Source organism: Brachionichthys hirsutus, chromosome 5 (genome assembly GCF_040956055.1).
Source record: "Brachionichthys hirsutus isolate HB-005 chromosome 5, CSIRO-AGI_Bhir_v1, whole genome shotgun sequence".
NCBI classification, from domain to species: Eukaryota; Metazoa; Chordata; class Actinopteri; order Lophiiformes; family Brachionichthyidae; genus Brachionichthys; species Brachionichthys hirsutus.
The window spans coordinates 4,984,581-5,002,144 of NC_090901.1; the positions used below are offsets into that span (position 1 = coordinate 4,984,581).

General features: G+C 45.4%; 1 protein-coding gene across 1 annotated transcript in view; it reads right to left on the reverse strand.

Moving 5' to 3' along the window:
* The window catches only part of syt7a (synaptotagmin VIIa), a 30,886-nt gene extending 18,107 nt beyond the window's left edge, over window positions 1-12,779 (reverse strand). Inside the window, exons 1-4 of the mRNA XM_068739935.1 lie at window positions 12,752-12,779; window positions 12,379-12,482; window positions 7,077-7,156; window positions 5,721-5,852 (exon numbers count right to left, since the gene is read on the reverse strand). Coding sequence (XP_068596036.1) covers window positions 5,721-5,852; window positions 7,077-7,156; window positions 12,379-12,482; window positions 12,752-12,779 — 344 coding nt within the window. The remainder of the gene's footprint in view (window positions 1-5,720; window positions 5,853-7,076; window positions 7,157-12,378; window positions 12,483-12,751) is intronic.
* Window positions 12,780-17,564: the final 4,785 nt, after the last annotated feature.

Genomic DNA, 17,564 nt, shown 5'->3' on the forward strand with positions numbered 1-17,564 from the left:
ATGTGCCCACGAGCACACAGTATGTATTTTGATAGACAGAAGTAATATCCTTCCCTGGATATCAGATGCAAAGGGAAGGAAAACACACCAAAATAAAAGGCACATAATAGTATTTAGCAAAGACAGAGGGAAGAGAAGGTTAGTGAGCTCTAAAAAAAAAAGCATCTTATTTCTAATAAAAATGTATCTTAATCGATTTAGTATATTCAATAAAAAAATATACCTTCAACAAAAGCTTAAAACAATGCTGCCTAATATCAAGAGCCACATATAGACAGAAGCCTGAACACAAATGATGCAAATGAAGGGTTGTTAACTCACAGGAAGGACTTGACATCCAGGCCACGATTCCGGAACTGGTCCATCATGTAATCCCAGCTACCGGGATTGGCACACGAGCGCCCTCCTGCTCCACCTCCCCTACAGCGAGAGGCATCTGCTCCCGCGAGGCTGCCCCGCACGCCTCGGGTACCGCCTCGTGTACCTGCACCCCCACCCTCACCACTGTTACCCTCTCCTCTCCCAGCGCCCCCACCTCCTCCCCCAGGTTGTCCAGGTACAGTGTGTAATTGCCCCAAGCTCTGGGATGTGGTGGGGGGATGGCCGAGACCAGGGCCTGTTGGGCGGATGAGAGGCTGCTGAAGGCTCTGTTGGCGTAGCAGGGTCCTGGGCCGGGCTGGACCAGAGGGGATGTGATCCAATGTGGATGCATAACACAAGACTGGATCCCCAAAGCTGGGAGGGCAGAGGAGCAAGGAGAAAAGAGAGTGTGAAGATGGTCGTGGCCGGCAGAGCACAGGACGATAAGGAAGAAAGGAAGAACAGAGGGAAGATGTAGGAGAGGAGCCGAGTCGGTTAGGAGCAGTATGGTGAGGAGATGAGAAATAGAAGAGAGGGGAAGAATCATCAGAGTTGAGACAAGGTGGCACGGGGCAGTAGGAAGACAAAGTAGAAGAAGAAAGGTTGGTGTTCGGATGAAAAGCGGAAAGTTCACCAAAGCAGGAAGTTGATGAACGTGAGGCGGAAGGAAGAAGAGCGACGTTTGTGGATAAAGTGGAGGAGGTAGCAGAGGGAAGAGGAGGAGCATCGGGTGGGGAGAGGAGGAGGAAGAGAGAGGAAGAGAGCAACGTGAGGACGCAGCAGTAGCAGCAGTAGCAGAAGTAGCAGTAAAAGGTGCAGCCTGAGTGATCGCTGTGCGCCGGGTGCTGCGCGTACGGGCAGCAGTGTGCAGACTCTGAGCTCGCCTCGTGCACCTGTGTCTGTGCGGCGCGAGCTTGCTGTTCGCGTGAGGGCGTGCTTCGCGCAGGCAGCGGTCGGACGTGCACTGTCGGCACGGACGTGGTGCGGCTGTGCACTACGTGACCTCGCCGAGGCCTGGGGGTCGTGGCTTTGCAGCTTCCAGGCCTTTTTGGCATGATGAGAGATCCGTCAGTCAGCTTTTCCCCTCTCTGACAGCCTCTCTTCCTTCATCCTTTAAATACATGGCGCACCTCTAGAGACATCCCAATAGCCAACCAGGTCCCTACAGTATGACTCCCTCCCTCTGTCTGCCTCTCAATTTCCACTCCTCCCTTTTAGAAATACTTTAATAGGTTGACTGAGATTCAGTGGAATAAATGTGTAGGACACATTTAAATACCGTCACTTCCTTACAGGTACATTCCTGTGTTTTTTTTGGCTCTAAATGTCACACAATCTTTAAGTATATTTTTTTGTACTCACTAAATATATCCTCTCTCTCAGCTTGCTGTGAAACCTCGACTACCAGAATTAGGTCGTTTAGGTGAGAGAGCAGTTGGGTGCAATTTACTTTGCACTTCATTATTTCACTAAACTCATCATGTTATTAGTGTGTCATCTCATTTGACCATCACAAATGACTGGATGAAAAGGCAAATAGAAGGTTTGCAGATTTGAAAACGTGAGTGAGCAAACCAGAAGAAGAGAAGAATGGTCGGCGTGCACCGTGAAAGAGCGATGGAGAGAGCGATGGGAGTGATGAGTTCAGAGGGTGACAATGGAGGAGAGGTAGAAAATGGGGTGGCAGACGCAAACACAGGAGACACAGACACTTATAGCGGCCTGAAAATAGAATCCAATTATAGACAGGGGGCAAAAAGAACGACGAGAGGAGAGAAGAACGAGGGGTGAGGTAGCGATGAGTGTAAATGTGTTGTGTAGGAAGCAATCACAGGCACGAGGTGCCAAAGGAAGGTGCAGAAATTCACCAAGAACTGAAAATGAACCGCCTCATTTACAAAATCCTGAATATAGATGCTAAATCATGCAATGCATCATGGGTGTTGGGTATATGCAGTCATCAAGCAACACAGAGCTGACACTGTTTCTATTAGAGACATGTAGAGTGTGTGTTTATACAGGAGCAGCTCGGCTGATTCTGCTGGCTGGAGGGTTCTCCTGATTCCCCCCTAGTGCTCCCGTCTCGACCTTCGCCTGCCCGCCACTATTGAACTTGACCTTCCGCTCTGTGTTTCTGATTTATTCTTCTAGACATGGTTGCTGATGCTAGTGAAACGTATGACAATCAGATGTTCAGTCTGCTGTAGGGTGACAAGTACTGAACTCACCCGTTGGGTCGCAATCCTCCGGCCTGCATGTGACCCTGGACCGTCTGCCACCTCCCGACTTTCACTCCCTCCGCCACCATGCTCTTGATGCCGTCGCTGCGATATGGACCCCCCGCATTATCCCCATGCCCAGTTGCCGCCCCCTTCTGACCCCCTGACACTGCCCCACTGAGAGACAGGGACAAGGCACAGAGGTCCCACAACGGACGAAGGGTATAGAAGAGGGAGAATAACAACAGGCAGAGGGGGAAAAGACCAAAGAGTGTGAGAAAGACAGACAAAAACACACACACAGGAAAATAGATTGAGCAACTGCAGAGCTAAGGACGTGAGACAGGTCAGCAGAGTGTGTGAGGGGGGAAGGTCACTATTCCAGGCCAAGTGAGAGGCAGGTGGATGAAAGCATCTGGAGTCCAGAGTGGAGTGGAGGAGGAGAGGGAGGATGGTGGGAGCAGGGAGGAAGAGGAAGAGGAGAAGGGAGGAAGCCTGTGGAGCGTGGAAAACCTGCAAGAAGTCACTGCTTTGGGCCTGGAGGGCCAATACTACAGCTGCCAGCATTCGCTAACAGCAATTATGTGTGGATGCCGGTTATTTAGTTCTCATTCATTTAAGTATTTGCCGCTTCAAATTTGCTACTAAAGAAGGCAATTCAATGATAGCTATTTAGAGGAATGGGAGGTCAGCCAGAAGGGCCTCATGAGCAAATCATCTGTTCGTTTGGGAAGTCATCCAAAAGGGACATTTTGCTTAAATACGAATACATTTGTTTCCATAAGATATCGATTAGACTTATGGATCTTCAAATCTCAATGTGTGACATTTGAACACTTCTTGGAATAAAAAGAGGCAACGGGAAGCAGCGATGTAATAAAATCATGCCACTCTCCACCAAAAGGTTCAGGGTACAGAAAGTAATCACTTATCAAGCAAATGTACTCTCAAAGCCGGTTTTAGCGATGAAATGTCATGTCTGCTGTGAAAGCACTGATGATCAAAAATGAAGCACAGTAGTGCCCTCTGGTGACATGACTAAATTAATTAATATGCATGGCGCTCCTGCACCAGGAGGCACATAAATGTTAATGTCTGGAGTGTGAATGTGGGGTGAAGGGTGTGGGGGGGTTGCTACACTTGCATCACATCCCATTGAAGGTCAGCTTTCACGTTTAATTCTGACCAATTGACCCGAGAGGGCACGCGGATAGGTTATCAATCGGGAATGGCACTGCTGAAGCAACAGTCAACACAGGAGACAAGGGCCTCATTTATCAAGGGCGAACAGGTGAATGTCTTTACTCTTTATTAAAAGTGGGAAGATGCTTATAAACGGGATCATGAATCACCTGGAGTTTTTCCAGGGATGTAGCTTTCAGTCATCCATCATGTTTGTGACTGATTTTCACTGACGATAGAGGTGATTTATGACAGTTTTTCCTCTTGAAGCTACAACACACTGTTAAGATAACACACCAAGCCCGGTGCCCAAGTTGGAAAAATAGTTTCTGTCATTTCACCATTCATTCCACTGGATTGGATCAAATAAAGAAAAAGTTCAATGTTGGAAAGGTTTTGTACTGTACCTCCAATGAACCTCCATTACATTGTTAAATGGGGAGGTTGCAGGATCGAGAAACTGATAAGTGAAGCCCATTGTCAAACTGGCAGCTGCTGATTTCAAGAGGAGCTCAAACAGGAAATGCTTCCCCAGCCGTCATTGGTTGGAGTCACAAAGTCGTCCTATGTGTCTATTTGTTAGAAATAAACTGACATTATATTTGAAGGGTTTATACTTCTAAGAACTTGCACTAGGGTGTAAAGATGGTGTCCTGAGATCAGCAGCCATCATTTTCAATCGGCTTCCAGACAGTAATTCGTGCATCTACCACATTCATAACCACACCACTGCCTCCTTTCTCCAGGCAATTCTCAACAGCTAGGCCTATTAAAGATGACCTGTTATTAGACAGCGTATCAGACAGATGCCTGGCAGCAGGAGCGCTAAGCTTAGAGTCCTCTCGGTGCCCAGAGGACATAGGTTTGACCTTGACAGCGCTTTATTGGATTCAAGTGTCAAGTGAGTGAAAAAAAAAATACTTATCTTTCATCAAGTTAAAACGCTGTTACCTTATCTCCAAATGCGATAGGCAGTAGACACAGTTCAGGTGCTACAGTGTTAGTGCAGTACGTGTCAGATTATTGGTTAATGGGAATCAGGGAAAAGCCACAGATGGATGTAAACCCCAGGTGAGCATTAGCACCCGGTTTAACGGTCAACCCTCCACAACAACATTTCAGTTCACACAAGCAAACGCTGGGAGATACACAGGGCACAGAGCAGCTGGGTTAAAGGATACACACTTGTTTAGTAGAGAAACGCTACGAGGGTTGTCCGTCTCCATGGTTAGCCCCATGGGAGAGAGGTTAGAAGTCAGGTGTTAGTGGAACCGGCAGGGCTGTAGGGAGTGGGGGGGCATCTGAACATGCATCTGTGTGTTCATTAAAATGGGGACAGTATGTGAAAAGTCGTGGCAGAAATTAACCTGGGGTTGTTACGGGGCTCTGCTGCTTCGCCGCTGCTCAAATAGTCCAATAGCTGTCGTGGGGATGCTTTAATGTGTGTGAATGACTTCCTATTCTCACAATTCCCAAGCAGATTATGAGTAATCATTAGTAACCATTTCTGCCCTCCAGTGTGAACAACACTGTTTGCGTTTCTTGTTATTATTGTTGAAAGAAAGCACATAATGCGTGTACGAATGTGTGGCTTGTGTATATTCCAACACTGTGACATTTATAGAATGTTTTTTTTAGAGGGGCCTTTGGCTAAACATCCCTGGTTGCTCATGGGAAAACTTGATCCTCGGGAAAGAAACATAATCAGGACTATAAAACTAGGTGGATTTAATAAACTGTCAGGCGTCATAACATCCACGTCCAATAGGTCAATGTGATGAGTGGCTCGTGATGGTGACTGCATGGCTAGAAGAGCAGGTAGTGTGAGGACGAGAGAAGGGGAGGATGCAAGAAAAGGGAATACAAATTAAAGGCAAAAAGTGGGAAGCGGCACTGCCCCTGCCTCGTTACAGCCCTGCTCAGGGGGAAGTCTCTTACCAGCCTTGGACCAAGACTCACTTGAGTGTGAGGCGGGGATCTCCATATGGAGAAATGTTTAGTACGAACTCCTTGGGAGGATAGGAGCTCCACCTCTGCTGCACTGTGCTGCTGTCATTGTTATTCCAAAAGTCTCTGTCTAGATCACTGTGGCCAAAGAGAGAGACAGGTCAGAGCAACACAAAGATGGACAGCCTTGGCACCAAGCAGCGTTCGCGTCCTGCCTTCATAGATGATGCGAGGGCTTGGTTTGAGGAAGAGGGCTGGTTGGTTGCATTGGGGGGGGGAAATGGGGAGAAAAAAAACAGGCCGGATAACTATTTTTCCACCTGATGTTGGAAAATCACAACAGTGGTCAGAATATAAAAAAATAAAATAAAAAAAAAAGGGGCAGCCTGGGAGAAAGAAGGCATTCACAAAAGCTTTCAATAAAGCAATGTGCTGCAGCAAAGACAGAAGTAGAAAAGAGATATGCAGTGAGAAAAACTGGATGAATGCATACAGCATGTGATTACATTCTGTTTATCTAGCACAGCGCAACTGATGAAACACTTAAGGAGTAAACATTAAGGAGTCTGGCCCCAATCCTTGGCGTGAGACGCGAGACTGCGTGAAAGCATGAAACACAAGGCAAAGAGATCAACTGCAGACAGTCAAACGTAGAGGAGGAAAAGGTGAGCAGAATCACTGGTGTCATACAAGTCACGCAGCAGTACGGAGAGAGGGCAGGAGAGAAAGGCAAATGCACGAAGAGAAGAAGCGTGAAGCTGAAATGGAGCCAGTGAGAAAGAAAATGCAAACAAATTCAGAAACCAGGGGACTCAAGTCAGAGTGCATTCACATAGCCCATCGCCGGTACTTAAAATGAACCGCTGATTACAACGGGAGGTAAGCAGATACGTTCAGAGACAGCAGGCTGGAGGAGAGAAGTCACGATGAGCAGGTTAACAGAGTGGAATAAAGTCTAAGCTGACATTTTCTGCTACTGACCTACAGCCTTGTTTCATCAAGAACTGGAAATACCTTAATCTTAGTTTGAGCCCTGCAAGAAATGTTAGATTAGAACAATTCCTCCCAGACATTTATGCTCGGACGATTTCACAGAGAGCATTCAAGCCTCCCTCCTTTCGATCCGTGCTGAGGCGTGGCTAAAGGCCTGCATCCCCCCCCACCCAGCCGAAGGCCTCACAGGTAAGATGCAGGTTTAAATCTCTAGCCTGTCATGTCATGTCTGTCTGAACAGGCTCTTCCAGGGACTGTACTCTTTAAAACAACAGGCTTCATTTGCATTGAGCACAATCACGAGGCACAAAGCTGCACCAAACAGAGTTCATTATCGCTGGATAATTCTACCCAAACCAGTTTCCAGGCACTTACTTGATGGCTTTCTTCTCCCCTCGCCCACGTGCTGAGTCTGGAGTATCTGCTGTTTCCACTCCTGGTTTATTCCTCTTCCCCTTGATCCGAGCAGAGGGAGTGGATGACAGGGAAAGCAGAGAAATAAAAGCGTCGCTCATATTTGCCCTTTTGCTCATTTCCAAAGTGGAAGCGTAACCGATTGTCTCAGAAACACTCGGACAATGAAACAGGCAAACGCAGGTAATCCGTGGGGTGCTGGTGGGAAGTCTTTAGAAAGTCCAGCACAAGCCTGATTTTTTAATAGCTGGAGCATGACCTGCTGTAACCATGGAAATACTGGCAATTTCAAGGCTTTCAGAAGTGAGGTGTTCTGGGTTTGTTCTACTGGAAAAGCTTTTAAAGGTGTTTCAAATGTGGCACAATGCAACTAATCTCTATTGACACTTGTAGGGCAAGAAAAGGATGAGCCTAAACCTGCCCCAGTCTGCCAAATATCACAAACACTTCTCTGAAAGTGATGGTCTGGTGCACATGGAGGACAGGGGAGGATTTTCCAGAAAATGAGCATGAAGAAAACACAAAGCTGCCTCTATGGCTTGGCCTGGCCAGTCGGCTGAGGGGCAATTACCTGGGTTTAAGACTGGAGATAATCTGGACTATGGTGAAACATGTCCATGCAAGGTGTGATTCCACATCACTGTACGCCTGACAAAAGCATTACAGCTGACCCAACCCCCAGCAAGGACAAGTCAAGTTTGCGGCTGACTCCAACTGATGATCAAAGAGAGATCCGCCCCCTTGGCTTTCCTTATCATCTCAAATGAGGAGGGAATTTGTTTCCCTTTTATTTGTATCGCAACCTGCAGCGAGTGAAGTTTAGAAAACCCCAGTAATGCATGAAATATAGCTTCAGCGTCAGAGTTAACATGGGCCGAGTAAACATTACCATATGATCAATTAATCATTTGGATTTCATTTAATAGGGAACAAGTGATTGCGCTAATTGAGTGTCTGTGCAGGTTGTTTATTCCTTACTAATAATTTCACTCCATTTAAAACAAAAAAGAAAAGAGAAAACATGCTTCCCGGGTAGATAAAGAATGGCTTAATTTCATTTGTGTTGACACTATTTTCCCCCCCAAGGCTCTGAATCATTTATCATTAAGTCCTCCACTCGTCTCTTAGGTGCTTTAATAGTCACACTGTTATCATTTCAAGCTGCCGTTCGGATATGTTCTGATCTCTCACAAAGCTGGAGCCCTGCTGAGCAAAAATGCTATCCATCACGCACTAGGAAGCCACTCATCTATTGCATAATCAGAGCTGACAGGAAGGGCTAGGTAAACAGCTGCACGCGAGAGGCTTGTCTGTCATTCAAAAAGTGACTCTGATATAAATGGTCTCGCCATAAAATATCGTAAGTCACGGAAGCCTTTGTTCCACCTGCATCACGACATGTCAGTGATACATTCTCACCGGGTGTTAAAGAGAATAGGCGGTTTTTAGGCAGCGGTTGGTTTCATACAGTGTACGCACACAGGAACGCACCTCCAGTGATTAAATACACCAGAATACAAGCGAGCATTTAAAATGTCTGCACACCTGAGAAGCATCCTCAGTACAACAACAAACGATAAACATCCTTATACGCAAACACACTAAAACAAACGGACATTCTTTAATGGTGATTTTCTGGCTGTGCCAAACATTCCCGTAAGATGAGAACAAGCTACGAAAGGAAGCTCATCGTAAAATTTTCAGAAAGGTGGGAAGACTCAGTGGGGGGGGGGGGGAGTGAAAGAGGGAAGAGAGCTGAAAGTGTCATTTAAAATGTCAGCCAGCAGGAAGGAAAACAAAGAAAGTGAATGATGAGTGACAAAATGTCTCGCGTGGATTGAATTTGAATGCAAGGAAGGATTTAAATACTCTCTGATGCCTGATGGGCACCGAGTCCTACAATCCTTAATTCCACCCACACATGGAAGGAAGTCCGCAGCTCTGAAATGAACACTTCCGCACCTTTCCTTCAGCTCATTCAAAATAGTGGATAACTAACACCGCCGCTGCTTTCAGCGGCGTCGTAGAGGCTGCAGTGATTCATAGTGATCAAGCCAGCAAAGCTCACCGGCTCTGGGGACACAACGCGAGGAACGAGAGCTCTGAGCCACGAGTTCAAAATAGCTCCAGCTGATATGATGAACCAATGAAGAGAGCTGTCTAACTTGCATCCTGCCGACTTTTGGCTTTTTTGGCCGAAACTGCAGATGGGTGAGAAAACCCTTGGTGTGGATGGCCTCAGGTGACACCGAGGGAGAGGAGATGGAGTGAAAATACCTCTCTCTCCGTCTCACTTGGCGGTGCACCACTTTCCGACACCCAGCTGTGTTTGTTTGCTGTGAATTAGCGGGCAGCAAGAGGCTCCGTGCTCGCTCACTATTACCCACATCACATCATAATTAGAGGGGAGTGCACTATTAAAACGGCTGTCCGCTGAAAATCATCAAGCAATCATTCGATCAGCCATCAAAACATTGTTTTATGTGGGTTTTTTTGGAGCATTCGCTGACATTGAGAAGCATGTAATTGGTGAGGAATAAAAAACAGGTGAAGGCTTTAGATCCACATAATGTGCTGTTACTATAATATTCCCCAATGACTTTCTTGTTTTAAAATGCTGTAATTGTTGATTTCCTCATCTTGTCTGTTCCATAAAAGGTGTAATTACTATCATCCTCCCAACTCCCAGTTAATGCCACCACAATACTGCAGTCGTTGATGCCAGAACCAGAACCAATCTCAACTCCTCGTGCAACTATGTCACGGATCAAACGGTGCGAGGCTCACAAGAGCGAGCAGAGGGCTTCTGAATGCCAAACAGCCACTGCTGCTCAAACAGATGTTAGCTGCACCTCCTCTGATATCTAGAAATCCCACCCAAAACCTACAACACGGGCGCCTGCTGACAAACCTCGCCGCCGCAACACAGCAGTTTAACGTCCACGTGACCACGTGGCTATTTTTAGTTGAATTTATGCTTCGAATTTTTTTTAACTCTGAACACAAAAATGATCAAAATCAATCAATACTGAGGAATATTTGCTGTAAAAAAAAACAGATGCATCGCTAAACAGCAACATGCAAACCGACTAAGGAGGCAGCAGGAGGAGACGATGGCATTAATTGTGCAGCACTTCCACAGGGCTTAGATAACAAACAGCCAAGCAGGAGGGAGGCTTCAGGATGGCTGCGCAAGAGGACTTTTAAAATAAAAACCCATCGCACTGGTTGCCAGAGCTAAAACACCGAAAGCAACACTCGCTCAGAATGTCTTGTCTATTAACCTATGAATCATAACCCAAACTGGCATGGGCCCACTCACGACTGACACGTGAAGCTTGAGGCAAACAATTGTTCTTAGGAAAGCTGACGATGTCAAAGAGTGCACACAAAAAGAAAACTTTTAGATGCAGACGTGCTTGGAGTAGGTTTCAGTAGAGAGGCTTTCGTGTGTGGTCTTTGCAGCCTGTATGACTTTACCAAATAATAGCTGCAGTATGAATCTGTAAAAATAGCTTCAGTTGAAAATAACTGTGATTATGCAAATTATAGGGCCTATACATTCTAATCAAGTGCTCAGGGAATATAGGGCAGAGATGGGACGTTAACAAACAAGAACACGGGACGTGAGGGGGTAGAAGACGTCATAAATTTAGAAGCATGTCACAGACAGACGTGCATCAATGGTGGTCGATAGCAGGTCATAAGGTCATGAGGCCAACGGCATCGGCATCCTATCCAGACCCTTATCGGCTGCGCAGCAGACACAGGAAGGGAATAGGGCCCCTCCGGAGAAGCCCCATTCACAGCAGCAAACCAGGAGTCGTCCACAGCTCCATTTACTTTTATGTGCAGTATCAAATACGAAACGATGTTCCAGGGAAGCAAATAATGGAAAGACTGCGGCACCGTCCCATTTGAGCACAGGCCATTTACTCCTTGGTTTGTACATGACATAATGGCACAGACAAGCAGTCTAGGTACAGTCACCTTTTGGGAAGTCCTACAATGCGCATGACGCCATGCAGAGAGGCATGCGGCGTGCACCGCCTGTTGCAATGCCAACGCTTGCCATCTGCGGACCAATCCGTTTCACAGCAGTGCAACGGTAGGCTGAAACGGACGAGCTTTAAAAAAGAAAAGTCGATAAAATAGGTGACCCGTGTTCCTGCACAGGAGCGGGATCATTCGGGAAATCAATCAACTCTAAAGGCATACAAATTAAAAAGTGTTCAGCCGCACAGCTAATGAGTGGCCGCCTCTCTTTGATCAATCACATTTCATAGCACATAATTGCAATGACATGCCCTCTATAAAAGGTCAGTCTGCGTGATCCGTGTTCTGCTTCCCCTCCATGAGCGGACCGCTGCTGAGGCTGCGTCAGCAGTTCTCCCCCATTGGAGCTGCATCTGTCTGCGATTCACTCGCTCGAGTCCGAGCTGCTGTGCACATGTGGCTCTGATGTAGCGTGACTTCTGTTAGCGTCTTTTCTACGGCGGCAGAAAGTCACTGCACTTCAGAGGGATGCTCCTGCAATATGAAGATTTAAAAAGTACTGTATGTTTTCAAAATCATTCTATACGAAACGTTTTTAAATGTATATAAATAAATAAATTGCACATTTGTTCAAATAAAATCTGACCTTCACAGGCTTTTTCTTTACTTTTGCTTACAACATCTTATGAAGTTGTGAGTGGCACGGTGGCGTAGTGGTTAGAACTGTCACCTCACAGCAAGAAGGTACTGGGTTCAAATACAATCTGTGCGAGTTTATATGTTCTCCCTGTGTCTGCGTGGGTTTCTCCGGGTTCTCTGGCTCGGGCTTTTCCCCCAAGGTGAAAAAGTGCCCCAGAATCCGCTCCACCCGAATCCAAAACAAATCTGATCCAACTGTTAATTTATCCAACACAAAAGGTCATCAAAATCTATCAAGAACCTCTTGAGGTGATAAAAAGAACACAATATAATCATCTTCAATACATGTGCATCCTTTTTGGCCCTTTTTGCTGATTGCAAGATCTTTGATTTTAATAAAGTTTAATGTCATTTTTGCTGGTAATACATCTTCATTAGCCTTACTTAGAAAAGTCTAACGCTTTTTCTGAACACCTGCGCAAAATGTGTATTGCATTTGCTTCATCTTCTTGCAGACACAGATGCCAAATGCTTATTAAAATCTCTGTGATTATTAAAGCATGTTAGCAAGGCTAGAAAAGTAGCTGGACCGCGTTACATCTGTGTGTGCGTGTGTGTGTAAACTCACCAGCTTGCGTTGACACCAACCGCAGACCCCACAAAGAACCACCAGCCAAACAGCACACACTGTGACTGCGAGGGAGACCAGGAACACGCTGAGGGACACTGAGCCTGTGCACAGAAACACACACAGGGAAAGCAGGGAAATGAGCGAGGCTTTGTTGCACACGTGGAGAAATCTTCTCCTTCGTGTGTAAAATAAAAACACTGGATTCCTGCTGCAGAGCTGTTTGGATGCCGCTATAAATCACACTATCAAAGGGGCCAGGCCTTCTCTTTCAATGCCTAATTGAATAGCCAGGCAGCAGGATTTGCATTCTATTAGGAGCTGAGAAATACAATCTCATCGCTACTCTCTTCACGCCGGAGGATTTCAATACCTTTCCAATAAGAGCTGCAGCGAGGCATCACTCAGCTGCACACACACACATCACTGTCATGGTGTCGCAGCTTGTTAACTGACAGCCTGAAAGTGAAGGGAAGGAGGAAGAGGAGGGAAGAGGAGGCTGAGCTGACAATGCAGGGGAGCGCATGATTAATGGCTATCAGTAGAAGCTCGGTGAGAGAGGTGGCTCTGGAAGACAGTCATAAGAAAACATCATCTGTTCTACTCGCATGTGGGTTATGTGTGTGTGAGAGAGACAATCCGCACCTGCGCTTACAGGCTGGATCTAAACTCGTGAGCGCTTTGCGTTCCAGATTGAAACAGTTTAATGGTCTTCATTTAAAGAAGACAAAGACGTAAAGCACCGATGTCAGCCCAGCGGAGGAGATGCTAATGCCCTGAGAGTTGTGATTTCCTACCAGCAACTCTGATCCCTAAATAATACCAAACGTCAGGATGCATATTCACTCGACTGAGTGAGTGAACACTGACACCCATGCGCCTCCTTCCAGTAACCGGGGTTGTCTTCTCCCTTACTTGCTGCCTCCTGGCTTTCATTTGTCTGTCTTTTCATCTCACTCCTTCATATCTTTGCTTTCGTCTCCATCTCACCGTGTCCTCTGGGAGCAGAGAAGCGAAAAAATAATAAAAAAAATAACCTAGGCTTGTTTAAAGTGAAACGTAAGAATGGGATCGGCATTCTTTCACAGTCTTCCCCGAGCCTCGACGGTCGCTTTGAAGTCAACACGTGCAGCCAGCGAGAAGAGAACGCATACAGAACAGCTGTGATCATGAGCAGCAAACCTGATGAGGGCTCAATGAGAATGACTTCTGCTGTGGGACTCGTTTTTAAAATCCCATAAGAGCACTAAATGCATCTCCACTGAAAGCATGCGGAACAAGATGGAGAAATGCACAGCAGCGACTGGAGGAGCCTAAATTTATCTATTCATATGTTGATATGTCGTAATATTATTTCTTACACATTCTAGAGTTCCTTATTCTTTGATCTGCTAATGCACTATGCCAAAGGAAACGCTGGTACAGGAAATAAAGTGGCATTTTAGTCAAAACGCAGTTGAACCCAACACAAAAACAAGACCATTAATGTAAAACTTGCAGGACGGTCGAGCATTTGGGCTCCTTTATGCTGAAACGTCGCTGTTTTAAGGCACGGAACAGATGTGCGAGTTACCCCTGCCATGGGCACTAATCATCCCTCATACCATCGCAGATGTTGGTTTCAGGACTTTATGCTGTTAAAAGTCTGGTTGGTCTTATTCCTTTTCAGCCCCGAGGACACACTGCTCATGTTATCAAAAAAACCGCTGCGAAATCATCGAAGTGTTTTAAAAAGCTTGCGCCTCGCATGTCTTAACTTTGCACTTTGCAGATGCAGTGATGAGCTGTGTTTACTTTGCAGTGGTTTTTTTGAGTGTTCCTGAGCACAAGAAATAAAAAAGATTCATAAATCATGTTGGTTTTTAATGCAGCGCCACCTGAGATGGAAGGTCACAGGCATCCAATGTTAGTCATCCTTGCTGCATATAAGTGCAGAGAATTTTCCACATTCTCTGCAAGTTTTTGATGCTAAAAGTCTGCAGACGCTGAAATCCTCCTATTCCTCTTCAGCAAAGATAAAAGGAATCGGCAGATGTTTCACAAAGTGTTGAACCTTTCGTCATCTTGTGAATGGCTGACCAATGGTGCAGGTCCAGTGAACATGGACCTGCACCAACAACCAGTCCATTTCAAGTGTTGCCAGTTTAATTGTCTCTCAAAGACAGTGACAGCATTAGAGGGTCACAGCCATCTCTTGAATGACAACTATCCACATGTTCCAAAATAGACAGACGCTATATATACTCTGCTGCTGTGTATTCATAGAACAGTCAATAAACTTGAGTCCATTAGATACCACGATATCAGAAAGGGAAGCAATGGATCTTAAATAAGTAACCTGAAGTGGCTAAGGCCATCTGTAGCTTAAGTGCAAAGAGGCTCAGTGATGGATGTTCTAATATTTTCAAGGACCTTAGAGTCAGGTGGATCCGTAAAAAGCCTGATGCAGGGGCCTGCGTCCTGGGATCTTTTTGAAGGTTGAGGGGTGGTATGGTGTATGATCTGTGTCAGGCATAAGAAATAAGGGCGTAAAAAGTCTGTGAATAAACCGGAGCCTCCAAAGAGTCCAGGCGGACAAGTGGACTTGGCTTCCTACGTCGCAGAAAAGAAATGTAGACTGAAAACCTGTAGAGCAGCACCAAGTGCAGACAGAAGAGTATAATGTAGATGTTGTGTTAATGTATTAGGCAGAAATGCAAGTCTTCAGCACTATGGCTGAGAAGGAAAAGAGGCATGAGAGCAGGAAAAGCCTGCACTTCAGAGCGGTATCACTCAAGAGTCCTCAAGAAATTCAATTTATCTTTCCCCCTTGAGAAAAGCAGAACTGCAATTGTGAAATATTCCAGTCGGCGAAAGATAAAACAGTTTGTTTGATGAGACTGGAACAAGGAGACAATCTCGTTTCACCATTGGTATCCCAACGCAGTAATCATTACTCTTTTAAACGAGATAAAGAATGGAATATGCTTCAAAACAGAGGGTGATGAATCTATTTGAATGGCACCACTCAGTAAAGCTGATGTGTGAGCTGAGGCTGAACTCAAAACACTCTTTAACTTGAAAGTCGCTTGTTTGCTTGAGACCCCAGTCGCCGTCTTTTATTTGTATGCAGATAAAAGAGAGAGTAAATTGCTCTATGTACTGTGTTGAATATTATACTGACGATAGTTTAATCAGCTTGCATTACGTCCTTTGAATGAGGACAACAAAGTCCAGGTCCTGCAGGGGGTTAAATATGGGCAGTGGCAGAGCCTGTAGAAAATATCAAGCTCTAGGCTCGAGCATTGAGCATCGTTAGCTCATGGTAGAATATAATAAGCATCACCATGGTTACCTACAATATGTAGGTGATCTGGCCCACATGCAGTGAGCTACTCTAAGACATGCACAAAGAGCTCAGTCCTCTGGGGTAGAAGAAAGTGGACAGGCGGAAATGGAGCAGTGTCGAGTCAGTGTTTATGCTCTAAAGTGGGGCAATACATCAGAAGCCCCGGGTGCAGAGCTCATAGCCTCTTCAAAGTACCCCTGCATGTATCAAGGCCTGGGTTTTGCCCTCTTTAACGTCACTAACATGCTGGGTAATCCTCAGATGTCACTTGGATGTCGTTACAGTTTGTTTCCTCTGCATCCGCAAACTGTTTGCAGCAGCTAAACGTATACATCCAGTCATTTCTGATGGCTTCCATCTCACGTCTGAATCAAGTTTACGCTGCAGCTCATTGCTTTCGTTTCACTGTTAAAAGACTGGGTGGCGCTGTAGCTAACAGCAAATGCATTTTAATGCATTCGAGCTAAATGTTTTCTTGTGCTCAGTCACACAAAATAATTTGGGTGGGCAAAGCCTGAAATTGATTGTAGAGGAGAGGTGTGGCTAAAATGACTGATTTACTATAGTCCCAGGTAAATTATGCTATTGTCAAATTAACTAATGATTTCACAGAGTGAGCGAGCTCAGCAGTGGTTTTACCAGTATTGTGTCACGCTCAAAAGATGACCTGGTGTTTTGGTTGCGTCTTTGTCTTTTCAAATCCAGGTGACTGGTAAGATTTGGTATCTATTTCCACGAGAACATTGATTCAAGCCTGAGGTATGAGAAATGATTCATAGCGCTCTCGCTCACACAGACATCACTGTGAACCCTCCTACAGGTATGATATTATATTATATTATTATATTACCTTCAGTAGTCTACCAGCATGAATGAAATAGTTCACCGAATTGCATCTTGTTTGATGGCGCCAGCCAAACAAAAAGTCAATGGAGGTGCTTCAATTTTTGTCAGAAGCCCAATCAGAGACCTGAGTTCTAGATGCAGGATCCGCCCCCTTTCACTTGCAGCTTGTGCCAAGTGGAACTGTTTCCTTTTATTCTCACGTGATTGAACAATCCTCGATACTGATTTTCATGCTCACGCCTCCCACTGATAATAACTACCAGCTACACAGCTGTCATTCATAATCCTCAGTTATCTGATCAGTACTCTTTGAAGATGACAACTTAAGTGGGCCAGCGGGGGGGGGGGGGCTAAATGTGGCGCTTTCCTTGCTAAAATACATGTAATACTCTATTACACATGGACAGTTAGGACTACTGATTGATGCATGCTGTTAGCCCAGGTGGATATGCTTCTTCCGGGCCATTCCTGAAAGGTTACCTCAAACGGACTCATATCTATAAATGGACTCCATTTGCTTCTGAGCCATTCTTAAAGGGTTAGTCTGGTCGGAGACGGAGGTTAAAGTGTTTCACCATCTCACTGGAGACATGTTGAAAGCTCTTCTCTGCTTGTGTGCACAGTTTAACCCCTAAATATTGACAACCAATCCCTAACATTGAGCAACCGCATGTTGTAGTCGTGCACAGATGCAGCCAAATACCTATAATGGTTACTTCAAACAAGAATTATGGGATGCAGCAGAGTTTGATATTCAGTCGTGTCATCAGTGTGAAATGAGTGAGATGATCACGCCTGAGCATTTCAGCGACTCCAGAATCAAAGTAGTAGTGAAATCAAACTAATGTGACAATAATACTTGAAGAAATGTTTCAACTTTCTCTTAATCGATTGGAATTTACCTGTTTATGAGAGTCGATCATATTTATTTGAGTTGGCACTTTTTCATTTTATATTTTAAATGGTTGATTTAATGAGGATTATTAGTTGACTGTGCTGCTATTTAAGATTT